Genomic DNA, 27,144 nt, shown 5'->3' with positions numbered 1-27,144 from the left:
TAGCAGCTAGGCATGCTTAGAAAGGGAGAAGGTGATGAACATGATCTTGGCATCCTCCCCACCTGGTTTCGTAATAGAAAAATGATGGGGCCTAATCTCTCTAATTACGCCCTGTGGATACCTTATCTAGTGTCACCATCAAGTATTTTCACCAATCACTTCATTTTATCACATTTTTAAAAATTGGTTTTGCCAACTTGATGCTTTCTGGATCTTATTCCTCTGTTTCTTTCACATCAACACCTGTGACTTACCTGTGGCTCACCTGGTGAGCTGTATATGAGCGAGCATAGTTATCTCCATGAAGATTGGAAAATTGACAGGAAGAAAACAGTTGCAGAAGGGTTAAAGCCCCTCAAAGTCATGCTGATTTTCTTCTAAATTCTTTTGCATGAATATGGTATTAAACAGAGCTGTAGGAAATGAGAGATTAAACATAAATTTGAACCCCGTACTCTGGAAGTCAGGTAAAATTCCATTACATTTGAATACTTCTATGCAAGCAATTTGTTACCCTTTATCCTTTAGTGGAATTGATGAACAGGTGGTTTTCAGAAGATCACTCAGTATATTTAGCCTCTGAAATTTGAGCAACTCGAGATCTGATTGGCTGCTCTGGCCACATGATAACTCGGAGCCCAGGCTCCTCGCTGGCTCTTGCCTGGGGTTCTCAGGAGGGGAGAGTTGGGAGAGGCTTTGCTGCTGAGGAAATTTATTTGGTAGATTGAAGGTAAGGCCAATTTATGGCTTTTTCTGTAATATTCTTTCAGGAGATGTTCCACAACTTCCCTTGAAGTATTTTCCAAAGTTTGGGTTGTAACTGGGTAAATGAGTGATGCAAATGTGACTAGGGAAGTCTGTAACCCCATTGCCCTACTCAGACCTTACTAATACGTGACATGTAGTGTGTGATTAGAGTCGAGTCCTATATTAACCAATTTATTGCTTGACTGAGTTGGCTCTCTTGTCTAACAAATTTTTTTTTCATTTTTTGCCTTTTTTTTTTTTTCTAAATATATTAGTACAAAAAGGATCTATGTTCAACGTTCCTATATTTATCTGGTTCTACTGGGCTTCATTTGCCTCAGAAGGAGAGGCAGTTTTGCTAGCGTAACAAAACCAGCCACAGCTGGGGTATTGATTTACATGGCAAATATCTTTGGGCGAAAGGACAGCTGCTCCAAATCATCATCCACTTTTATCAAGAGAGAGTCCTACTCTCTGGCGTCAAACTAAGAAGGCCTTGGGAGATCCTTTTGCTAGTTCCTGAATTAGAAGCTTAGGCCAAGACCCACCATCTCATATGTACTTCAATCAATGCTTTAACAATTTGTTTTTTTTTTCAGGTTTGAACAGAGCTACAGAAACAAAAGAGGAAAATCCACACAGGCCAATGGTGTTCGGGAAGAGAATAACCCCGTTGCCTTGAGGTTTCTATTTTTTCTTTTAAAGTCAGTTGACAGATTTATTTTTATGTGTTCTAATTTGAAGCATAGGATCTATTGCATACAATGTAGTAAAACAGGATGGAGACCTAAGGCAGCCCTCCTAGAATTTTGGTGCTACCAGGAAAAACTCCAACTTTTTCTGAAAGCCAAGCTGAACTTTCACTAAAATTTTTGCTTGAAATTTTACTTGAAAACACTGTTCTCCAAGTATCTGGAAATGTAAATACTCTGTACCTTTGAATCCAAACCCTTTACCTCCCTTACCTCAGCTTCCTTTTACAACTTTAGCTAAATTGATCATGTAGCTAGAAGTAGCAATACAAAACATATTCCTGCGGGAATCAAGAGAGAGAAATTTGAAGCCTCAGTTTTTTTAGACCTGTATTTAAATGTCTTTTCTCACTTAGCCTGCAAAAATATATGAATATGTAGAATGGATTAGCCTTAAATTCTGTTTTTAGAATGTTATAAGATGGTTTCAGTCCTGGGGATAGATTCTAATGTGTTTTCTAGTGTATAGATTCTAATGTATTTTCATTCGTCTGGAACATGAAAAGTTTGTAGGTGCCACTACTACTCTGGGAAAATGGCAGATGACGAAGAATATGAGGAGGTGGTGGAGGTAAGATTTTTTAAAATCCTGACTCTGACAGCAGAGAATTTTATGTGGCGACAGTCAAAATCGTGTAGGTGAACTAATCATTCGAAAAACACATTGTCTATTATAACTTCTCAAGGAGTCATCATTAAAGCATAAGAAAGGAATATTTTACGTTCAGTTTCACTATAATTATGTGGGAGTAGAACTGAAAAGAAGTATCACTGTTTCCCACTTCTGCTTTTCTTTAAACTCTCAGAAAAAAAAAAAAAAGTGTGGGATAAAGACAGATTTTCATTTGTGTTCTGAAGCTACATTCTTCCCCACTTCCCAGACCCCATGATCAAAGGGACTGAGGGGATGAAGAGAAAGTTCTGAGAACTGAACTCTATTTCTTAGTGTCTGCACAGCCACAGAGGAAAAAGAGCTACTTACTCTTTGCTTCAATCAGCTAATTATCCACGTATAGGGCAAAATGGACCAAGTGTTCAGAATAATATATATATATGAGCTTATAGTCATATGGGAGATTTTATATATGTGTTTATGTGCACACACATACATATATAAAAGCAAACTCATGAGCTTATTTTTACTTGTCTCACAAGTGACTGCTGGAGCCACACTTCCCCACCAACTCCAATATATTTACCCAAGGGAACAAGACTAGCTTTTGCATTTGAATTTTGAAAAAAAACAAAGCTCATAGTGGGCATCTTGAAATATTCCCTCAAGATTATTGGTGGATATCTGACATGAGTTATAAAGTTGTTAATTGTTTATTTTATATTTATATATTTTTTTATATTTATTTTATTTTATTTTGTTTTTTATTATGTTGTGGGTTTTCTTTACCACCTCTTGCCTTTAGCATCCATGTGATACATTGCCATTGAATCTGAAGGCCCTTAATAATTACCAATTAACCGTGATGATCTACACATGTGAAAATCTCTAAGTGCCCAAGATACATGGAGGCAGCTTTGAAAATAGGTGCTTTTTAATAAGAATGAAATTAACTTTAAGAGTTACCCAGAATCAAATTCAAATTGAATGTGCCAAAATTTGTCTTTGGAGGATTATTTTATGGAGCAGTTTATATTTAGGTCAAGAAAAGTTTATTCTACAAATAAAATTGCTTTTATTACTGAAGGATATGAAGAAGAAGAAGGAAAAGAAAAAAAAAAAAAAAAACACCCAGACTGAGACTCATTCAATATAATGTTCAACTTCTCTGGCTTAAATGCCAAAGGTCATGTCTTCAGTGTTCAGTATTATCACTAGTGCATTTTACATACATCCCTGATGGTCAGAATAATCACTGTGAAGCACTAACACAATTATAAATTAAATTGCCTTTCCTATGATGGTAATACCAGGAGTACTTTTTAGCCTCCAACTTAAATATACCTTGTCTTTCTTAAACTAATCGTGTTTATTGGTCCCTGGAAATTGTCCTTAGTGCTAGATTTGATGGATTTAACTAGATGTCATAAAAATGGAGGAGGCTATTTTTAGGCATCTCACCCTTGCCATTTTGTTCCCATTACTGCTTCTGGGTCTGACCAGCAGGTGATAAACTAATAGACTTTCTGCCAGAGAGAATTGAACCAAGGTCTCTCTGACCTCAAAAAAGATGCCATGAGAATGGGATGGTGGCAGATTTAAGAAAACGGGCAGGGAAGAATTCACAAAACAGACAGGAACTAGCTTTAAAAATATATCTCCTGGGAATCTTGGACAACTAAATAAAATTGTACTGTCATTCTGTACTCAAACTTAAACTTGGAAAGAAAGGAAAAGGCAAAGATGGACTATCTAATTAGTGGCACAGCTCTAAAAAAAAAAAAAAAAAGTGAGATTTGGCCTGCAAGTTAATGCCAACCATTTGGATAATGTTGCCTTTTTTGGTAAGCTTTTTTCTAAGACATATTTACTAATGATGAGAGCCCAGCAAAGGTAAAATTTGATGGCTACCAAAGAGCTGCTTTTACTTGGATGCTAAGAAAATCCAAAATAGTTGTGAATCATTCACTTTAGTTTAACATTTCTTTTCAAGTCACTGATGTTTTGTGTGGCCAGAAAAATGGTTCTATGTAGATCAGCATCAAACAGCATTTCCTAAAGTGTCCAAATGATAGTTCCCATGTGATGAAGGCACAGCACACAAGAGATTCTCTGTCCTGTAAGAGCTTGTGATTTATGTTGCTATGTGTAAGGACACAGAGACAGAATTAGATTTCAAATTTTTAAAAAATAGTACAGGAGCAAAGAAAGCACAGGAGTGGGGGGCATTAAGCAAGTTTTATGCTAATTTTACTGCAAGTGAAACAGACCATGTGGCCTAGTGACAATGGTTAAGTAATTTGATGAGAGTTCACTGAACCAAGGGCAAAAGAAAGGCCCCCGAGAGGGATTTTGCCTTCAGTGTTTTTTCCTTCCCCCAAGAATATGTTTTGGTGGTAAAGAAAAAATGAAGCATAAAATGTTATACATTTTGTTAACTGAGAAAATGAACAAAGTGTTTCATTTTTATCCCTTTCCTTGTATGCCTCGGCCTAAACTAGTCTTTCCTTCTGTTCACCCAGCTTTGCTGGTTGATGCTGGAGGCAGGATTCCACTCTCCTTAGCATCTGAAACAAAATGTCAGCCAGTTCCTATCCACGTCTATTTATTGCTAGTGACGTCAGAAGTAGTTCAAAAGTAGATTTGACTTCATATCCAGCCTGCAGGCACCTCAGAGCCATCAGTGGCAAATCGCTGCCTAACTTTCCCACATTTTGTTGATGAGGAATTTTACCGTAGCAACCCTTTCGGGACCATCATGCTACTAGAAGCAATTTGCTCATCACTCCAGAAGAAACTCTTATTCCTTAGTACTCAGGGTGGTATAGGGATAATTGAGATGTGTCTGTGTTTTTGGATCTATCATTTCCATGATAACAATATTTTAAAATTTTATTCACACTAAGGTTTCTGGTTTTCTTCTTTTTTATTGTTAGTCAGCAGTGAGTTTTATCACAGTTCCTCTCTGCCAACCCACACACTCAAGATATTGTTATTATATTCTTTTCTCAACAAACTCTATCTAGGGTACCGTAAGAAAAGATTTTACTTGTCTCAAGTAAAATAGCTTCACCAGATAAATAGCCAGCATCAGACACTTTGCTCATCATTCTGTCTGCATCTCCTTGTCCAGTCTGAGGGCTTTCACTGTAGCTACCCTGATGTTTCACATAGTTGGAATGCGTTCCAAAATGTGAACAGCCTCCCTCATCTACTTCCTTCCCACAAATATTGAAAACCAACTGGACTAGTGAAATATGCCAAGTGGTTCTACTGAGGCAGAGCAGAGGTGATTTCTGCTTTAGTTCTCATGATAACTTTGTTCTCTATTTACAGTACTACACAGGGGACACAGTCTATGAAGAGGTGCCGGGGGAGGTAAGACCCAGCCCACACCTGCACGAGCTGCATGCTCATTAAAGCAGAAGGAGCCTTCTCTTCTCTCAGACTCCCAGGGCCACCGAACTGGCAAAAGGGAGAATCTGGAGGATCACTCACCTGTGTGCCCAGCAGCCAGTGTTAAAAGAACGAACGTTACCTGTTTTTACTATTCAATATATCCAAAATGGCTAGGGGTGGTTTCCCCTGTTACTCGTATTGAGTTTTTGGTGTAGGTGATGCTTATTAGCATAACGTCATTGGCTATCACCACTCTCTGACTGCAGCAAAGGTATTGCCTTGGACTTGTGATTTGCACGGGGACCAACAGTTTTATTGTGTAGTGTCATAACTTCTGGGGCACCAGCTCTGCCAAAAGAGATGGCACCTCCAAGCCTTTGTTCTTGATGATACAATAAAATGCTACTTAGATTTTGGCACATTAGGAATTCTGAGAAAGTTATTTCCATAAATATTCCAAGTTGGAACTTTTTTTTTCAAGCTCTCTCATGCTTCATTTTCTGCATGGAGCTGTTTCTCTTGAGCATGACAAATAGTGATATGGATGGCTAACCCTGAAGCCTGCATAAAAACTAACATCTGTAGATGTTGTAAATTGGTTAGTTTCTCACCATCAACCATACATCAGTAATAATGGGCAGAGAGCAACCTATTAACAATGATCTGACAAGAGTAGAGGTAGTTGTCATAGATGTACAATTTCCTTATCATTTAGGTTTCTATTTTCATAATTGATGCTGGAACTCTTCCTCTGGTACAGATGATATAAGCTGTGAAGGAAATTTTACTATGAGATGGATTGAAGATTTAGCTACTTATCTTCTTTTCTTACGTACTGTATTTTTAACCTTGGACTACACCCAAACTTTGGACCTTCGTTTCTTCCACTATAAAGCCTGTTGTAAGAAACAACAATCTCCCACCTACCACATATGTAGGACTGTTGTGAGGCTAACCAATTACCACATTATGTTGTCATCATTATTCTTGTCTACCTAAGCATTTATTAGTGTAAGTGGTACTCCAGTTCACATTAATTTTTTTAAAACATCTTTATTGGAGTATAATTGCTTTACAATATTGTGTTAGTTTCTGCTGTATAACAAAGTGAATCAACTCTATCTATACACATATCCCCATATCCCCTCCATCTGTGTCTCCCTCCCACCCTCCCTATCACACCCTTCTGGGAGGTCACAAAGCACCGAGCTGATCTCCCTGTGCTAACTGACTAAGCCAAGAGAATGGTAATCACTTGTAATATTGATGTGATTCATTTTTTCAAGTTCATCATTCTTTGTCTCATACTACAGAATGATTAAAACACCTGCAGAAAAAGCAACCAACTTTTTCTTAGAATCATTTAAAAGTTAATATTAAAGTCAAGAATTTGAGCTTTATTTGATTGTCTTCATTTTTTTGTTCCCTGATCCCAGTTTGCTTTTACTTTACCCATGCAGTTTAAGAAGATTTTTAAATGTTTGAAAATATTTTTATTTTTGATTTTTATCCTATCTTAAGGTGTTCCTTTAGGCAAATGGAATTTTAAGGTAATGTTGCAAGTCAGTAAAGAGGAACCATTTTATTCCATACAATCTGACACAATCAGCATTCAGATTTATGTCACACAATATGCCTTCACATGGATATAGCATGTGATTTCCTGCTTTGGCCTGCTTTAGATGTCGAGAAGTAACACCAGGGATATCAGTCTGACTTGAAGTTAGAATAATGTATATCAAGACTATGGTATCTCAGTTTTTGCTTTCATAACAATGTTGTCAAATTTTGACATAACTGCATGTCAAATTTTCAGACAGTAACAGAAATCTATGAAACTACGACAACAAAGACATCTGACTATGGGCAATCAGAAACGTCCAAACCGGCACTGGCACAGCCAGTACCAGCAAAGCCGGTGGGGAGGAAGAGAATCATTCGAAAGAAGGTGGACTCTTCAAAGTTCATGACCCCTTACATTGCACACAGTCAGAAAATGCAGGATCTCTTCAGCACAGTAAGTTTCAAACAACTTCTATTTATCTGGTTTTATTATTGAGAAATTACTGTTCTCAACCAACTCTGTTTTGGATGCTGGCTGGATTTTGTTTCTCAACCATGTATGAGACAAAACTTATTTTACAGAAATATGTCTTGTAACTCTTGAATTCTGCTTTCAGGTAATTTACTTGCACCATTGCAGCATCAGGGGAAGCATCCTTATTGAAATTATCCCCACAAAATAAGCATAAGGCCAACTATAAAGCATTTACTGGATCTAATCACTATTTGTTAGCCAGTCTAGAATAATGAAATCATAGTTATAGATTTATAGATATAGATTTAGTTGAAATCAGTTCACAGAAGCTAAATAGAACTTAATCTACACTATGTCTGAGCATGATGCCCTTCAAGTAGACTAGCTAACAATATATAACAAGGTCTCTAGGAGGTATAGTGAAAAAGAACGTGTAGTTGAAAAAACCAGGATCAGACTAAGAACTCTTCTGAAACTGAGGATCAGAATGTTTTACTGTACCTTGGAACAGCAGTTTTTTAACTGTGGCTGCACATTGGAATTCCCGAGGAGCTTTAAAACTACTGATGCCTGGACTGTTCTAGTTTAATTGGTCCAGGCAGGCCTGGGACCTGTAGAGGAGGATTTTTAAAAGCTTCCCAGGCTCTAATGTGCAGCCCAGGTTGAGAATCACTGCTTTTGATGATCCCTGGTCCTTACATTTCCATGTACAGTTCTATAAGTTACACTGACTGGCAGCAGGTTTAGACCCCTTTGAATGGATCTGACTTGTTGATTGTCCAGAGTAGAGTGAGGTCTCACTAGGTGGCCTGATTGCACATCCTCTGGAGGTTTGAAAAAGATGAAAGATACTCAGGGGAACATCGGTGGATATAGGATTAATGCTTATGTCAAAAGCATCCTGTTGTGGTTGACCAATAAATATTCATTTCTGGTTGAGTGTTAACTACTGGGGACAATTTGGTAAATTTCTAGTTCAGCTTCTTGAATGGTCTAGAATTTAGGTTTTCTAAAATTTAGATTTCTAAAAACAAGATTATCTTGCCTCTTTTATCACAGTTGTATTCAGCAAAGATAGAAAAATTTGTCAATTTATTGCCATAAAAATCTCATTAATTCAGACACTAATATTCAAGAATTTCTGATGGTCTGAACAAAATGTTGGCAAAGGTTTGTAATATTTTTAAAGTGATTAGTAATGAAATCAATAGTATAATTTAGATTGTTGACTATTCCACTTGAGTCTTCCTGAAGCATTAATAATGATAAATTATGCATATTATTGTTAAAGCAAGAACTCTTATATTTAGCAGAAATAATAAAATTGCATTCCTTTTCAAAATACTCATAATTTAGATATTCCATTAATTCAGCTGGTGTCTCAGTTATCTAAATTACTGAGATTTAGCTGCAACTTCTGAACTGAATATTTTTGCATTGTATTAGCAATCAAATCTTTTCAGACTTGACTCAATTTCCATACTTATTTCCTAAAATTATTGAGGTTCCAGCTTTTCATGTGTGAATTCAGACAATAAAAATATTGAAAGAATCATTTTAGGGCATTTCCAAGACAATATTTTATAATAAAATTTCTACTGTCTCCAGTATTCAGCTGTGTTTAGGAAGAACAATTAACATATCTATTTTAGTTTTTGTTGAGAATCAGGGTAGGGGACAAAAAGAGAGCTATGATAATTGTTATAACCTGCAAGATTAAGAAAATAAGATGGGGATGTGTGCATTGCCTGAAATTTCTGCTACTGTGTTGTCAGGTTTTAGGCTAATATCTGATATTCTTTTTAGAATAAATACAAGGAGAACTATGAGAAAGCAAAAGGGCAGCCATACGCCATCACAACTGATACCCCAGAACTTCGCAGAATCAAGAAAGTACAAGATCAACTCAGTGAGGTGGGCTGCATTGCTAAAATAAAGGAGAGAGACATTTCAAAAATATGCCTACTACTGGGAATTTGAGGGCTTTAAATAGGTGTGGAGAGAATAAGGGGTCGAATTACTATGAGCCAGTCCAGAAATCTAGAGGAAGCAATGGCCATAGATTGTGCTGCTGTAAATGTGAACCTAAAGAGATTTCTAAAAGCTTGACTTAAAGGTGGTATGAGAAGGGAGTTCCAGCTCGCTGTGATCTGCCATACTGGAGCACAGGGAGGCTGAAATTTCCCTGGGAAAGCAGACACGCAGTAAATACAGGTGCTCTATAGATCTTTGGAGATCACAGTTTTCTACCTAAAATGCAGAAACTTGGCTTTGTGATGCAGACATAGAGTGATTGGGTCAGTGCTCTTTATTATAAGGTATTCTTTAATATACTCATATGTTCATGCCTGTCATGAGTTCTAATTGTGCATTATTTTTGCAGGTTAAGTATCGAATGGATGGCGATGTTGCTAAAACTATTTGTCACGTAGACGAAAAAGCAAAGGACATTGAACATGCAAAGAAAGTGTCGCAGCAAGTCAGTAAGGTAAGGTCATGGGATGGATAGCTGGAGTACTAAATAGCATGTGCATTGTCTCTGCCTGGCCTTAGAGGAGAAAACTGGACTGGCCAGATCCTGCTCACCAGTCTCACTTGAACCCACAGGCATGGTGGGCTCTAACGGCAACACGTGTCAGGGAGGCTGCACAGGTGACTGAAGTGGCCGGTCAGAGCTATGGGGGTTGGAAAGCCCAGGCCCTGCCACTCAGCTTCAGGCAGGTGCTGCACAGAATGTGGTCCCAGTGTCACCAGAATCTCTTATTTATTTTTTAAAGAAGTTGGGAGGTGAATGTTTATGAGAAATCTCCAAATTTCAAAGGTAGGCAACAATGTTTTAATTAAAACATTAAAAAAAATACCATCTAAGTCAAACACATCTACCATCCAAATTCAGTGAATGACTGACAGGTTGCAACCTTTGTAAAGAATCTCTAGAGAATCAGAATCATGATTTAGTTTACAAAATTAGGCTTTTCAAGTAAAAGCTTACTAATGCAGGCAAATTATCATGGGATGTCGACATGGTCGATGTTTCCATAACTGATGCTGGTGGCACATCAGCAGGCTTTGCATGAGGACAACTAGAGTTTGAAAGACTCTTCATAGTGCTCTCCTTTGTGCTCTAAATCCTCATGCCCTTGTAGGAGACATCAAGCCACAGGTCCTCTGTTCTTTCTGTCCAGGTTTTATACAAGCAGAACTGGGAAGACACCAAGGATAAGTACCTGCTTCCTCCTGATGCCCCTGAACTTGTCCAGGCCATCAAGAACACAGCCATGTTCAGTAAGGTAAGGACCTCTGCTCTGTCACCACTTCTATCTTCTCATGTCCTCCCACACGTCATGCAGAGGGATACCCCGTAAACCCTGGCTAATCTGGAATACGGTTCCCCAACCATTTTGTGAGTAACCTTGAGGCATGTGGGGCTGCAGGGATAGGGCTGGCCAGGAGGAACGGAGAAGAAAGCTCTTGGGCCAAGTAGAGGAGAGGGTCTGAACAACCGGGGAAAACAAAGATGCACCTGAGAGCCTGCTGTGAGGCCCACAAAGACCCACAGAGTGTAGAGCCTGTGCTACACTTTGGATATTCCCAGCTGTCACTCTCATTAAAGCTTTAATTTTCTCACTCTTATTAAAGGTTTATTAAAGGTTTAAGCACAGCAATTATGCTAAGTGCTTCCTGGCTCCTTACATTTGCATTAGTACTTGCTGCAGGAGGCAGGTGCAGTTACAGAGGGGAGATGAAACAAAATCAGACATATCTGCCCTTCTGTAAATAAGACTTGTCAGGAGAAGCTGGAGAAGCTATTAATAAATATGACTTGGATTATGGAATTTGTGAATTCCACTTACCTTTGCTCTCACCTTGCCCTGGGTTTTTTATGCCAATGATGGATGAATTCAAAGTTATATATTTCAAGTAAATGTGTTCTCACATTCTCATAACTTTCATTCTTCCCTGATTTAGAAACTTTACACTGAAGACTGGGAAGCTGACAAAACTTTGTTTTATCCATATAATGATAGCCCGGAGCTGAGGAGGGTTGCCCGAGCCCAGAAAGCTCTCAGTGACGTAAGTGCAGTGCAGTGTGCACATTTGGGAGTGTGGAATCAGGACACCTCGAATTATGAGTTCTAGCCAGAAGTTCATTGCAACTCCTGTAAAAAGACTAAGTGCTATTATTGCAAAGGAGTACATCTAGAATCACTATAATTTATGATGTCTAATTTAAATTGATTTTATAATTTATATTACATATAAGTTAGTCTAATGCCCTCTTCTTACTGGTGAGGAACCTGAGTCTAAGGTCACATAAGTAGTTAGTGGCAGAGCCCAGACCAAAAGCCTCGTCTTGTGATCCCCTAAGACCAATGTTCTTTCCGCTAGAGTATGTGTCCTTCTACCCCGCTGGCTGGAGTTAAGTTTTTCTGTGACATTAGAGTGGCATTTAAAAAAACGTATTGGGATTATAGCCACCTTCCCAAATGTATTAAGGGGACAATGTTATTGAAGGATTTTGATTTGCTATCCTAATCATAAAGTCTGAACTGTGGTATGTCCCCTACTTCTTCACGGAGGACCTGACTACGTACTTGTCCAAACAGCTTTGTGTGGTTAACTCACAAAGAGCTCTTGCCATTGAGTGTACGTAGAGGATATTTCAGAGATAGTGAAAAAAAAAAAAAGTTCAGCAGCCCCACTGGCTAGAATTTTAGTACCCTAGACCTTGAAATCTTTATTAGAAGAACTTAAAAGGCGTAATAGAGCTCTTTGAATTGAGAGCAGCAGCAGCAAAGATGACCACTTGGGTCCAGCACTAGCCCTTGTTTTGAGGTACTTTATTTCTTGACCCCTTGATTTGCTAGAGGCCATACTGAAAATAAGACTGCTCTAGGCTTCAGGAAAACACTATTATAGAATGAGACATTGTCTTTCATTCAATAGACCCCTGAACCTCTTACATTAAACATAGACTTAAGTCACTTGGCATCTTGAGACTCATTAGAATGCATCCTAGGATCCTATCTTGCCCTGAACTGAAGTTATACATACTCATTTGAAGGTATCTCCAACTTTTGAGCTCTATTTTTTAATTCCTATCATTTGATATCAACTGCAAGTTTAATAGACATATTTCTATCCCAGTTTGCATATAATTGATTAAAATATAGCACAGATATAATCCTATCCTTCCACAGGGTAAACTAGGAAATAACGGACGCATAACAAAATTTTAAGACCAGCTAGTAAATGGCAGCAATTTTAATGTGTGGGGACCTTCTGCCTCTCTTTTTTTTTTTTTTTTTCTGTGGTACGTGGGCCTCTCACTGTTGTGGCCTCTCCCGTTGCGGAGCACAGGCTCCGGACGCGCAGGCTCAGCAGCCATGGCTCACAGGCCCAGCCACTCCGCGGCATATGGGATCTTCCTGGAACGGGGCACGAACCCGCGTCCCCTGCATCGCAGGTGGACTCTCAACCACTGTGCCACCAGGGAAGCCCTGCCTCTCTTTTAAGATTAGCTGTTTGGTTTTGAATCTCATAAATGTACAATGTTGTTGTGTGGCCTTTATCAAGTGATCAATAATATTTTTTATTGAAAGTCCATCATGCATGCATACCTGGCAGGATGAAAAAGTACAAGAAATTTTCATCCTTTCCCCCGAGAATTTAAAACCAGGCTGGTAAGATGAAAGTGTTCTATAACAAACAACAAGGCAAAAATAAACAAAAACAAAAACAAAAAAGCCAAACCCAAACCCTACAGTCTAATATTTGCTAAGAGAAAGACAGGACATGTGTGAATAATCAGAGAAAGCCATGTGGAGGTGGTGATCCCAAGGGAATAGGTAGTGATGAACAGGAAAGGCATTTTGAGGAGAAATAGTACTGGACAAAGGGACAGAAGTGAAATGAGTCTGGAGTTTCAGGGGACAAAGAAAGTGAATGCTTGCTGTGATAAACCATAATGGAAAAGAATATAAAAAAAGAATGTCTCTGTGTATAACTGAGTCACTTTGCTGTACAGCAGAGATGGGCACAACATTGTAAATCAACTCTACTTCAATTTTAAAAAATTTAAAAAGAAGAAAAGAAAGTGAATGCTGTGGGTGCTCAGTTAGGAAGGCACTTGTAAAAAACTGGTAACAGGACCTTGAAAATCAGACAAAATAGCTTTGATATAATATGGTAGGCATTGAGAAGCATCATAAGATTTTGGAGAGGAAAGCAACATGATAAAAGTAGAATCTCAGGAGGCAAACAGCAGAAGCAAGAAGAACTACAGTCCTGCAGCCTGTGGAACGAAAACCACATTCACAGAAAGATAGACAAAATGAAAAGGCAGAGGACTATGTACCAGATGAAGGAATATGATAAAACCCCAGGAAAACAACTAAATGAAGTGGAGATAGGAAACCTTCCAGAAAAAGAATTCAGAATGATGATAGTGAAGATGATCCAGGACCTCAGAAAAAGAATGGAGGCAGAGATTGAGAAGATGCAAGAAATGTTTAACAAAGACCGAGAAGAATTAGAGCAAACACCTGAAAGTAGAATCTGGAGAAATTTTGATGGACCATATGGTAGATTGAGACAGGGAACATCATGATTTGTACAACATTATTTTAGTAACACAGACAAATCAGAGGGATGATGGAGACAAAGGAGAGGAAGAAAGGAATCTGAAGGTGGTATTTAAAAAGTGTTAATGACATTAGATATTGGAGATAAAGGTGAGAAAGGAAACATCCATGAGTTTATGACAGACTGGTAGTCTGGGTGAATAGGGGTATAAGTGGTAAAGATGCCTTTAGTGAAAAGAGAAATAGAGTTGAGATAATGGAAGAAACATTCAGATCAAGGCATTTGATAAACTAGAAATTTAGTTCTATTGCACAGGTGTGAGATCAGGACAAGAGATTAATATTTGAGTCAAATAATTTTTAAAAACTGACAGCTGTAGACATGAAAATGTATGAGGGAGGCAGAACAGTGTATGGCCAAGGGCAGAGTTCTGGAGGACACCCACACTTAGGACACCTGGAAAGGAGCCAACAGAAGAATGACAGAACAAAGGTCGGAGAAGTTGAAGGGGAACCAGGAAATGCCATGTCATGTAAGCCTAGGGAGAAGTTTCCAAGAAGACTCTTGATCTCCAAATGTCTCCTTTTACCCACAAAATGGAGAGATGAAGGGTCACCTCCATGCCACTTTAGTGCTATGGACTTTGAACAATTAAAGTTGACCACATTTTTTGAGATATCTCAATAGAAGACATAATGAAGAAGAATTTATAATAACGAAGTAGAATCTTCCCATCCTTGCCTCAGAAAGACTTGGCAGTTGAGGTATGGCTTCTATTTTTGCTGCAGACCAAGTATCAGATTACCAGCATGCCTATTAATACTGTTGTCAGCACCATGAACTTCTACAATTATTGGACACAGGGACCCAAACAAGCCATTGTCCACAAACATACCACTGGGTAGGTTCATAGATTTTGAGCTAAGGGTTTAGTTTCAGAGGCTCTCTCTCCCTCTCTGTGTCCTTAACCCTACTTACCGTGTTTTCCTTATTATCTAAGTAGAGACAAACGACTTTGCAAACACAGAGTCTTTAAGCCGATCCAGAGTACAGAATTCTAACTAGACAGAATTCTGAACAAAGGTTCTTCAGAAATTAGGACTTCTATATCTGATCTCTCAGAAAGTTCTTGACAGCATGTCATACTTAGTAAGCATTTCTCCTGGCAGAATGTTGCTTTCTCCTTAAGGACTTAGCTAGTCATGGAAAATACAGGTTGCCCTATGCCTAGAATAAGTCTTCACCTATTTATTTATTTATTTATTTTATTTATTTATTTTTTTTGCGGTACGCGGGCCTCTCACTGCTGTGGCCTCTCCCGTTGCGGAGCACAGGCTCCGGACATGCAGGCTCAGCAGCCATGGCTCACGGGCCCAGCCGCTCCGCAGCATGTGGGATCTTCCCGGACCGGGGCACGAACCCGTGTCCCCTGCATTAGCAGGCGGACTCTCAACCACTGCGCCACCAGGGAAGCCCTTCACTTATTTAAAAGAAAATAAGCCATGGAATTAATACAAATACATTTTAAAATCTGTCTTTTGTATCCCAATCGACTTAGTATTTGTGAAAGCGTTTATATAGGCACTAGATAGATATTTTTAGAATAAGATATAGTTAGACTTGGTTAAATTATGATGAAGATGATTGTGACCTTGGAACTGTCCTACCTATTTATTTTATAAATAAGGATACTGCCACATGGAAGAAGAAATCATTTGTAGAAGTCTCACAGCTGAGTAGTGGAAGAGCTGGGAGGATAATTCTCCTCTTCAGATCTCCCCCGATGGCCTTAGTTTGTAAAACACGCATTCAGAAATCAGTCATCAAACCCTTGCTCCAGTCAGGTACTAGACAGGGAACAGGGTTCCCAAATGAGAGGTTGCCATCCAGAGGTCACAATCCAAGGTGGGACAGACATGTAAACAACCAGTTACAGTGTCATCTGATAATTCCTTTAAAGGAGGTAAGGGCCAAGTTGAGTGAGGTCCCAGGAGAAGGTCCTCAAGACAAAAAAGGCTCAAGAGGTGAAATCGTGCTTGTCCTGCGACATGAAGAATGAGTAGCAGTTTGCAAGCAGATGGGGAGAGGGTGGAGTTGGAGCTTCCAGGGAAAGGGAACAGCATGTCTGAGGTTCAGAGGCATAAAAAGACCTTGTGTGTCTGGGGATCTGTGAATGTTCTACATTGTTAGAGGCAGGGGTCAAGACTGGTGGAAGAAAAAGCCAGAGAAGTCAGTAGTGAAGAAAAAAGGGAGAACAGGAGCCAAGGGGATACATAGTTAACGGGCACAATGCTTATTTTAAGGTTAGAGAGGCCTTTTGTAGGCTTAAGGAAAGAAGCTAATGAAGAGGGAGCTGTTGAATCTGTAAGAAAGAAGAGGGGTGGCTTCTAGGGCTGGGTACCCAGTGCTACCGGAGTGAGCAGCACCCCATGTGCGGGACTCATGCCCTGCAAGGGATGCTTCCTCTGAGCCATGCAGGGGCTGGGAGAGGCAGGGATGAGGATAGATAAAGATAAGTGTGTAGCCTGTCTTTATGAAAGAGGAAGCTGAGAGGAAAATGGAGCAGATTGGACAGTGTTGGGGTTTCAGATGAGTCACTGGGAGTAGAGACTGACCAGAGACACAAAATGGGATGTTCAAGCTTCAGTAAAGGCAAAGTAGCAATTGGGTACCATAAATGCAGAGTTTTGGGCACAGAGCACCAAGCAAGTAGCTGTTCACAGAACATACCATTGGGTAGACACATAGATTTCAACTAGAGGCTTGGGTTCCAGAGGCTCCCCCTCCCACCTCTGCACCTTCTTCCAGTGTCCCTTTTAATTACCTAATCCATAGAGTTGTGTGATTTTCCTCAGCAGCACTCAGCATCCTGGATATAAGAATAGCTGAAGTGTGTGCTTGACTTTTCCAGAGCTGGGAGTTTGTGAGCAGGTGTGATGTAAAGACAAGAGGATGGGAGTTGAGGGTGCTAGTTAAGAGAATAGCTTTAGTTGTAAATCATGGTGTGGAGACGAATGGAAGGGGATGGATGTAAGGCCAATAGTCTTGGAGAAGGAAGACTCAAAGAAATTGAAATCACTAGTAAAACTGAGAGAAAGGGCCTGTAACATTTAAAAGGATAAATTACGGTACACTAAAATGTAAGACTTCAAATAAAGTGGAAGACATAGACTTTTCTAAAAAATGTCAACAAATGGAATGTGGGAAGTAGATTAATTTGCTATAGCTCTTGAGCATCCCTGTCTTTTATTTTGTCAGATTGCCTACAAAAAAGGTCACGCTGAACAGCAAACTCAATTCACATCTATTGCGGATCCTCCAGATATAGAATTTGCCAAGAAAGTGACCAATCAAGTGAGCAAGGTAAGTAAATAGGGCTGGGACACTGTTTCCCTTGAAAACTCTGCTGAATAATCTCAAACATCAGAGAAAGTAACTAAGGTAAACCTAAAAACGCAACACAAACACTAAGAGTATTTGTGTATATGACCAGAAAACTCTACAGCTAAAGAAACACATCCATTAACACCATGGCACCATGTTAATACTCAGCCAGCTTGATGACTCAGTGATTGATACATGGGAAAGTGTTTTGAGAACAGGACCCATGTTCTGATGTCCTTTGACATTTTGACTTATGAGAGGGATACTAACAGAGTAACCAAGTAACTGCAAATTTCCACAAAGGATCTGATTGTTTTAATTCAGTGCAGACCCTGTATAGTTTTATGCTCAGAGTCAGACTTGGTGAAAATAAGAGTGCATGAGTGGTCTCTCAGATGTAGTTTGGTTAGACAGCTCTGGAAAGTGCACCTCATAATTTTTAAGGCCCTGGCAAACAGCTTAGTCTGTCTGTATTTAGTCTGGTAAACTAGCTCTGAGGAACGCAGCCCTGACAGAGAATGCAGAGAAACAGATGTTCAGCTGATGAACAGATCCATGCTAAATTCCCATTTTAATTTGGCATAAATCAGGCCACTTTCTTCTGGGATACTGCTGCTTTTAAATACTTTCCTTTGCCCTCTGTGGAGTTGACTGTCAGTTTGGTCTTCTGCTTGAATTGTGATGGGACCTCAAGATTTCTATCTTGTTTAAGTATTTTGGGGGAAAGTATGTCTCCAGTAAAGGAGAAGCAAGAAGATTACAGATGATGAAGTCTATTCAGCAATATTTTTTAGTGTCTGATATTGCAGATTACCTACTGGTGTAACCAAGGGCTATTTGGATAAAAGATCTACTAAGTACAGTAAATTTTCACTGATAGGAATACCGTGAACCTGAAATTTTGCCCAGGCAGGGCTAAGCAGATATTAACTTTAGAACTAACTATTGACAAAGAGGTGGCCTCCTGAAAGTGTTGCTACTATAAATAAGATTGGAGAGAAGGACAATTAGAGAGAAGGATGGTTATTTATTTATTTTGGGGGGGGGGAGAAAAATAAAAAATGGCTTTCAAGTAGTCATTTAGAAAGAAAAATAAATCTATTTTTAATATTTGCAACATTCTTTTACCTCATTTGAGTATGCGGCGTGGGTACTTGAAAGTGATTTTAAAAAAATCTATTTCAAACTCCTCTATAATCAGTCTCTCCACTAATTTAGGCTTGCCAGTTAGTCTAGAGCTGTACTCTTTTTTTTTTTAAACATCTTTATTGGAGTATAATTGCTTTACAATGGTGTGTTAGTTTCTGCTGTATAAGAAAGTGAATCAGCTATATGTATACATATATCCCCATATCCCCTGCCTCTTGTGTCTCCCTCTCACCCTCCCTATCCCACCCCTCTAGGTGGTCACAAAGCACCGAGCTGATCTCCCTGTGCTATGCAGCTGCTTCCCACTAGCTAGCTATTTTATGTTTGGTAGTATATATATGTCCATGCAACTCTCTCACTTTGTCCCAGCTTACCCTTCCCCTCCCCAGATCCTCAAGTCCATTCTCTAGTAGGTCTGCATCTTTATTCCTGTCTTGCCCTTAGGTTCTTCTGACCATTTTCATTTTTTTCTTTTTCTTTTTTTTTAGATTCCATATATGTGTGTTAGCATATGGTATTTGTTTTTCTCTTTCTTTTTTTTTTTTTTTTCTTTTTGCGGTATGTGGGCCTCTCACTGCTGTGGCCTCTCCCGCTGCGGAGCACAGGCTCCGGATGCGCAGGCCCAGCGGCCATGGCTCACGGGCCCAGCCGCTCCGCGGCATATGGGATCCTCCCAGACCGGGGCACGAACCCGTATCCCCTGCATCGGCAGGCGGACTCTCAACCACTTGCGCCACCAGGGAGGCCCTGTTTTTCTCTTTCTGACTTACTTCACTCTGTATGACAGTCTCTAGGTCCATCCACCTCACTACAAATAACTTAGTTTCTTTCCTTTTTATGGCTGAGTAATATTCCATTGTATATAGGTGCCACATCTTCTATATCCATTCATCTGTCAATGGACACTTAGGTTGTAGAGCTACACTTTTAATAGTGTAGCCACCAGACACATGTGACTATTGAGCACTTGAAATGTGAGGGTATGAACTGAGTCCTATATGTGTGAAATATACACTGGATCTTGGATCTTGGACATGACAAAAGGTAAAATAGCTCATTAATTATTTTATATTATGTCAAAATGGCAATATTTGGCATCTGTTGGCTTAAGTAAAATATATTATTAAAATTAATTTCCCACCTGTTCCTTTTTTACATTTTAAAGTATGGCTACTAGAAAACTTAACATTACAGTGGTGGCTTGGATTATATGCCTGTTGGATTGCAACAGTCTGCTGGATGCAGAGCGAGCATTGGGTACTTTGAAAGCATTGCTACAACTGGGTTTGCTTTGTGGAATAACAATATGATCCAAGGGGAGGAGGGCTGTGGATGAAGGTCATTAGATTCAACCACGGTGATAGTTATTCATCCCAGTCTCATCCAGATTTCCAACTTCTTAATGGCTGTTGTGCATCCAAAATAATAGTCACATTGGGAAGAAGTGCTTGTGATGGGTAGCAGTCCATCCAACGACAAACCATCCAGTAAGAGAGGTGTAGGGCTGCCAGGGGTGACCTAGATGTGGGACTCGCTGCCTTTCTTTTGAAGTCTTCCTCACCCTTAAGCTGCTTTGACCCATGTTTCAGTATCATTTCCTTTCTCTCCAAAAAGGTAAAATCTCCTTTATCTACTCCTTTTCATACTTTAATTTCTTAGCATTTTCTTGTCAGATTATGTCTCCCAGATCCATCCCTTTGTCTTACAGCCTCCAGTTCAGATTTTAACATAAGGAACACATATCTGTAATGATTATATTGCCGTTACATTCTGTTTACTATCCTTCCTTACTGTACCTTTCAGAATTAAGTCTCTCACCTTTGTCTTTGGCCAAAGCCATCGAGTACATGACAGCACCTCCTCCTGCCTCAGCGCGTTTTGTAGAGATGGGTAGGCAGGCAGGGCTGTTCGTGTACACCGTGCCTACTACAACCAGCTGGGGTTGTTACAGGGGGTACTGTAAGAAACACTGGGAAGTCCCTGTACACCGTGCCTACTACAACCAGCTGGGGTTGTTATAGGGGGTTCTGTAAGAAACACTGGGAAGTCCCTTTAGCTTCTCTGTGCCTGCTTCTCTGCTTTCTTCCAGACTCGTGATAGGAAAGATATAAGATTTCAGGTTGGAATTTCCAGTTGACACTAGGTCTGGACCTGAAACGAGAAACTGGGATCTAGAATGTTAACCTTTTGAGAAGAAAGGATATAAGGTGTTAGAGAGAGGGCTGGGCTTCCTATAAGTCAAATTCTCTGGCTCTGCGTATCACTCACCCTTGGTACTTGTTCTTTAAAGGCGTAACAGAAAATGACTTTCTTTTTCTTTGAAGAGTATGGTGGGGGTATAAGCAGGCAAACACTTTGAGACCCCCTGGTAATGTCTGTGGACACATTCTATGAGCCAAGGAGGGGAAATTGCTCTAACCCAGCTCTGGCTCAGGCTCATGTCCCAAATTTGGGGTTAATTCTATTCCAAGAACATTCAAGCCAAGGTAGTCAATATATCATGGACTAGGTTTAATTTAACGTAGTTGAACATACATTTATGTGGTAACTTCTGCATACTGCATTTTGTGTTAGATCCTGAGGATTCAAAAATGAAGAAGATGTAATTCCTCTTTCCAAGGAGCTCACAGCCTAAGATTCAGGTGGTGTGGTGTTTGTGAGTTAATATGGGACAGCAGTTCAATTTTTTAATTACTTGTCAGTTCTCATTAAAACTTCTTTAAGTCTAAATCAGGAGGTCTTATTCATTGGCCTACATGCCAAATTTTGTTGTGGTGTTGCTTTCTGGATAACTAGGAGTTTTGGTAAAGCTCAGAAATTAATGGTGAAGTTCATCGGGCATGAAAATCTGGGGTTGAGTGGTTTTATTATAACTATGAATTATAGAAGGAAGATGCATCCGACTCTCTCTTCCCTCAAACATCAGGGACCATCTGTGAGTTCTCAATGAACTAAATCTCTAAACTCAGCAAAGTGGGGATTGATACCCCTATCTCCTGCACCCAACTTTCTTTTGGGCAAATTGACACTATACTGGGAGATTTGAAGACATCTGTTAAGTATCCAGGAAGGGCCTGGTCAAGATATTTTTAAAAGCCAACCACTACCACTTAATTAGCTGCCTTATTTGGCAATTCCCAGATTTTGCTTGTCTTATTTTCTTTCTTTTTTTTTTATCCTAGCAAAAATACAAGGAAGACTATGAAAATAAAATCAAAGGCAAATGGAGTGAGACACCTTGCTTTGAAGTTGCAACTGCCAGAATGAATACTAATAACATCAGCATAGTAAGTAGGAATGGATCGCCAGATGTCCTTGGGTTGAGAGGGTGACCCTTTCCTGTGTGACTTCTAGCCACCTGCTGCTCCTGCAACGGTACTGGAACATTTGAATCTAGGCACCTCTTCTTGGGGGTAAGACCTGTGTAGTGTTCCTATTTAGAAAGAAATTCCACAATCTTTCCTTCCTTTTGAGAAATGCTGTTTTTGTTGGATTCCATTATTCTTGCCTCGGTTTTCATAGGAACAATATGGTTTCAAAGTGAGTACACGTGAAAGGGGCCCTTTTAAGTTTGTTCTGTGTCTGGGCACTCGAACGGTACATTTATGAAACTGATTAGTTTCTTCCTAGATTCTCCTCCCTGGAAAACATAAGTCCTCTTTTTCTCTTCTCTTAAGTTCTCTGCCTCTGGCCTTTGAGAGCTCCTTATTTGAGGTTGTCTTTCAGCCTATTATAATTTTCCCAAGTCTCTGTTAAGTTGCTAATGGTTTTTGTGATGGCACCACATTCTGTAATTGTAATCTGACCTGCAGAAGTTAAGAGGAGCATGGCTTTGGGTAACATCTCCAAATGGCCTCTGTCCTCCCGTATAAAATATTTACATAGTTTGTTCCCTCAGCAGTTCTCCAGCATGTTTAATGTCTTACAGAGGAAATACCAGGAAGACTTTGAGAGTATGAAAGACCATATCTACTTCATGCAGACTGAAACACCAGAGTACAAAGTGAATAAACAAGCTGGGGTGGCAACTAGCAAGGTATGGGGACATTCTCTCTTTTATCTTGATGGTCTCAGTGTGGGTGAATTTCTTACAACTCTTACTTTTATATATAATGGGAAAAAAAGGTTCTTGGGGGACAATAAGAAAAATACTTTGGGATTACAATAGGGCTACCAAATTTTTTTTTAAAAAATTGCCATGTAGGAGAATTCACAATACTCAATTACCATCTTCAGCATTTCTTAGACTAAAGGACATTCTGATACCCAGAAGTAGAAAGGGCAAAAGAATTTCTCAAGAAAAAGCAACTGGCAGCCTTATATGCATATAGACACTTCACACTTACAACTACTATCATCTTTCTATTTTCCTACTAACTGGTGAAAATATAGTCACAGACAAGATACTTGAATCCATGGATCTGCTCATATACTCTATAGAGTGGCTTTGGTAAATAGTCTACTCCTAGGCATTCTAAAGCACTAGAAAGAACAATAAGTTCAAAGCCAATCAGACTTGATTCTAACCCTGGTGCTGCCTCTGCTGGAGCAGTGAAAGCAGAAAGATCACATCACTTAGGAGGCTATTTCAGTATCCAGGTGCAAGACAGTGATATTTTGGACCAGGAGGGTAGCACAGAAAGTGATGAGAAGTATTTTGAAAGTAAAGCTGACCTGATTTGCTGATGGGTTGGATGTGGGATATGAGAGAAAAGTTTTGGTCTAAGCAACTAGATGGATGGGGTTTCCCTTTATCAAGATAGGGAATATGGTGGAAGGAATAGGTAATTTCTTTTTAGAGGGGAGACCTGAGCTCTTCAGATATGTAAAATTTGAGATGCCTTTGAGACACCTAAGTGGAAATGTCAAGTGGGCATTTGATTACATGAGTCTGAAGTTTCAGGAGAGATATCTGGGAAGGCTGTATAAATTTGGGTGTCAGTAGCATATGGACTGTATGTAATGTCATAAGACTGGAGGCCATCAAGGGAGCAAGTGTAGACAGAAAACTCTAAGGACTGAACTCTGGAGTGCTTCCATGTGAAGACATCAGTGAGATGGAATTGGAGCAAAATTAGGAGAAAGTGATGTCTTGGCTTCGAAGCAGGTGAAGAAGGAAGGGAGTGAGCAACTGTGTCAAACGTTTCTGAAGTGGATTTATCAATGTATGGTCTCTGGTGAACTTAATAAGAGCAATTTGGTTGAATCGGCATAGAGAGGGTTCGTGAGTGAATGAAAAGAGAGAAATAGAATGTGAGTGTACTCCACTCTTCCAAAGTATTTTCCTGAAAAGAAAAGAAGAAAAAGGGGTAGTAGCTCATGGATAAGTAGGTGAAGAGGGGATTTTTTTAGTTAGGAGACAAAAATACCATGTTTCTATGCTGATAGAAGAAAAATCCAGTGTAGTGGGAAAATGTGATGATGTTGAGGGCCGGGGGAAGAAAGTGGCTGGAGTGTTGTCCTAGAATAGGGGGGAAGGGGAAGGGACCTGGCACTTAAGAGGAGAGGGGATGGCTTCCCCAGAAACAGGAGAGGAGGTTGCGAATCCCAGATGCAGATAGGCGGATAGTAGGGTTTGTGAAATTTCCTTTCTGGTTGTTTCCATTGTTCAAGGAAATAGATAATTCTATAAGATAGAGAGGTTATCTATATCATCCACTCCTGTAGAACACCCCCTGCGAGTCCCCTGTTTGGGCTCTAGGGGGTGGTGCATCTGTGTTTCAGAGTGTATCTCCTGTCTTTGGATACCAAGATGATTGTATTTGTTTCTGAGGTTCTTAAATGTTGGCAGATTATCTAGGATTCCCTCAACTTGTCTATATTCTCACATTACATTGCTTGAACAAATGGCTGGCACTGGAGATCATGGTCAAGATTAGGACCAGTTTCTTGTTTTCTTTCCTTTGGACATGCGCCTGAAGAGGGCTTTTGTGCCCTCACTTAAAGCTTCTGTCATAGCTGGAATTGAAGGTGCAAAGCAGGGAGGGCAGAAGGAGAAGATGAGGTTGCCAGCATTCATCTAGCCCCAGCCCCTTCCTCTTCCTCCCGCGTGTACATTAAATACACATGTGCTTACACACATAATCACGGATGAGGCATGAAGCTTCTAGCTTTTTTCTTTAAAAATGTGTTGGCACATAGGCAGCTGGAGGTTAAGAGATGAATGAGGGTTCTGGAGCAGCAGGTATCTGGGGCATGATGTACTGTCATTATTATGATGTGCATCTTTCTTTTATTATTTCTCTCTCTCCACCCCCACCCCCCACCCCTGCCTTCCCTACCTCTCTCTCTGAGGGCAGGGACCACGTGTTACTCTTTCTTGTATCTGTCCCAGGGCCAGGAACATAATCGATGCCCTATGGATATTTTTGAATGAATAAATGAATGAGAAGAAAAGATATCCTGAAAATGTATGCAGTTTCCCTGCTGCTGTCATAAGTTACTATGACTATTTTGTTTATGAAATGTCAAGCTGCCATTTTTCTAAAGAGAAAGTCGATTTGTGGAGCTATGTCATAATATCTGTAATAGAGACGAGAGCAAAAATAACCTGGAGAGTTACTTTATCACTTTATTTCACTCCTACAGATAAAATACAAAGAAGACTATGAAAAGAATAAAGGAAAAGCAGATTTTAATGTACTTCCTGCTTCAGAAAACCCACTGCTTAGGCAGCTGAAGGCGGCAGGAGTTGCCCTAAGCGATGTAAGTATATTCTTGTCAAAAGTGTGTTTTTAACCTTAGCAGCAAGAGAGGTGAAACTTCTCTCCTTCTATAATGAATAAATGCAAATAGAACTTTGCAAATACTTTAAGGTTATGGTGTAACAGTTTCCCTGGAGCTGTCTAACCACAGGAAGGCATTAGTGCCTCTGAGTCTGATGTGTGTCCATTTGGGGAGCCTGTGGACTTAGTTCAGCAGGCAGGGAAATCCTCGTTTGCTTATAAGCTCTAGGAGCCTATGCCTTTGTGTGGGCAAAGAGTACATTGTAGGAGTTATGTTGTGATTCTGACAGAGGCAGAAGGAGACTTCGAAAGGGGAGGAGAGAAAGATGAAGCCACTTAGTGCCCTACCCTTGTGCTCTTCAAGCCTGCTGCTAGGAGAAGAAGGGAAAGGTCCTGTGTTTCACAACTTCTCTCCCCAAACTCTGCCATTTTCTACTCAGGTCTTGGCCCCAGAAACCATCATTTGCGGATAGCAGAACTTAAAAGATGGCTCCCTAAGTCTTCAGAGGAATTTCTGCTTGTGGAATATTAAGAGCTTGCCTAATCCATTAGGTTTCAAATAGATTAGATAAGTGAGAACTGGGCCTGGCATTAAAAGACTAACAGCCCAAGACCACTTTGATTATATATCAATATATAAAGAGACTGAACATAAGATCAGTTGAGTTTTTCCCTTTTGGTTAGGCAGTATTAAGTTTTCCAGTATTTGAGGATTATATGTAGCTCTCTGTGTGAGTTAGTTGTCTATTCTTTGTCCCTTGAATTAAGTCAGCACCACAGAAATGTGTACATGTGACTGAGGAGTGGGGCGAGTGGAGTGGCAGGTGAGCGGATGTAAATGGATCTGTTCAAATAGCTGTACTGGGAAATCAATGCAAAGCACATCGCCTGCTTCCTAAATGAAGGTCATCTTTATCAAACATATAAAAACTGAAGTTCAAATCCATTTTGTTGAAAAAGACAGCAATATAAAAATATTGAAAATGAATAGCACTATTTACAATTTCAAAACTGAACATGAAAAAATCATGTTGTGCACTGTAAAATCCAGTAACTTTTAGAGCTAAAGATAAATCCTAGCAGAGAAGAGGAGTTAGTAAACTCTTGTATATACCTTATTTTTAAGGTGTACTGTCTGTTCGTATGATAAGGGATTTTTTTCCTTGGTGGAAAGAGGAAGAGTGTGTATTTCTCTGTGTGCTAGACTTTTTCCATGAAGGTTTGTTTTAAAAAAATGAAAAATTTGCTGTTGCTCAGAGTATTCCTGTTTATTGGGGCATCACTAGTGAGGGAAGAGTATTGAGTTGGGAGGTCTAAAAGGCAGCAATTCAGATACGCAAGAACCTCTACAACTAAGGTCTTGGTCTGAGGCAGTATAGTGGTTTCTTAATTTTTTGGAGAATATTAAAAACTTAGGCTTTACAATAATTGCTAATAGAAAAAGTTTATCATTTATGACACTCCAATGTTTGATTGTCAGTTTTTAGACAGTTGACAGGTAATATCTTTTTTCTTCTTCCTTTGTTTAGTGTTGGAAAATACAAGTGTAATAATCAGGGTGGGAGTGACAGGAATCTACTGTAACTGATTTTTTTTTCTTTGACAGAAACTGTACAAGGAAAACTATGAAAAGACAAAGGCAAAGAGCATAAATTACTGTGAGACCCCCAAATTTAAGCTTGATACAGTTCTGCAGAACTTCAGTAGTGATGTAAGCCACCCCATGGTCATTTCCTCTGTTAAATCAAAGAC

At 39.6% G+C, this 27,144-nt stretch overlaps 1 protein-coding gene across 1 annotated transcript in view; it reads left to right on the top strand.

Annotated features, from left to right (window-relative positions):
- Positions 1-2,034: 2,034 nt before the first annotated feature.
- Positions 2,035-27,144, top strand: part of NEB (nebulin) — a 227,823-nt gene continuing 202,713 nt past the window's right edge. Inside the window, exons 1-12 of the mRNA XM_060105956.1 lie at positions 2,035-2,070; positions 5,449-5,490; positions 7,328-7,528; positions 9,356-9,463; positions 9,933-10,037; positions 10,735-10,839; positions 11,519-11,623; positions 17,393-17,497; positions 21,850-21,954; positions 22,596-22,703; positions 25,256-25,372; positions 26,999-27,103. Of these exons, the coding sequence (XP_059961939.1) occupies positions 2,035-2,070; positions 5,449-5,490; positions 7,328-7,528; positions 9,356-9,463; positions 9,933-10,037; positions 10,735-10,839; positions 11,519-11,623; positions 17,393-17,497; positions 21,850-21,954; positions 22,596-22,703; positions 25,256-25,372; positions 26,999-27,103 (1,242 nt within the window). The remainder of the gene's footprint in view (positions 2,071-5,448; positions 5,491-7,327; positions 7,529-9,355; positions 9,464-9,932; positions 10,038-10,734; positions 10,840-11,518; positions 11,624-17,392; positions 17,498-21,849; positions 21,955-22,595; positions 22,704-25,255; positions 25,373-26,998; positions 27,104-27,144) is intronic.

The sequence above is a fragment of the Mesoplodon densirostris genome, chromosome 8, assembly GCF_025265405.1.
Source record: "Mesoplodon densirostris isolate mMesDen1 chromosome 8, mMesDen1 primary haplotype, whole genome shotgun sequence".
In the NCBI taxonomy this organism is placed as follows: Eukaryota; Metazoa; Chordata; class Mammalia; order Artiodactyla; family Ziphiidae; genus Mesoplodon; species Mesoplodon densirostris.
Note: the sequence above shows the minus strand (reverse complement) of the source record. Positions and strands in the feature narration are given on the sequence as shown.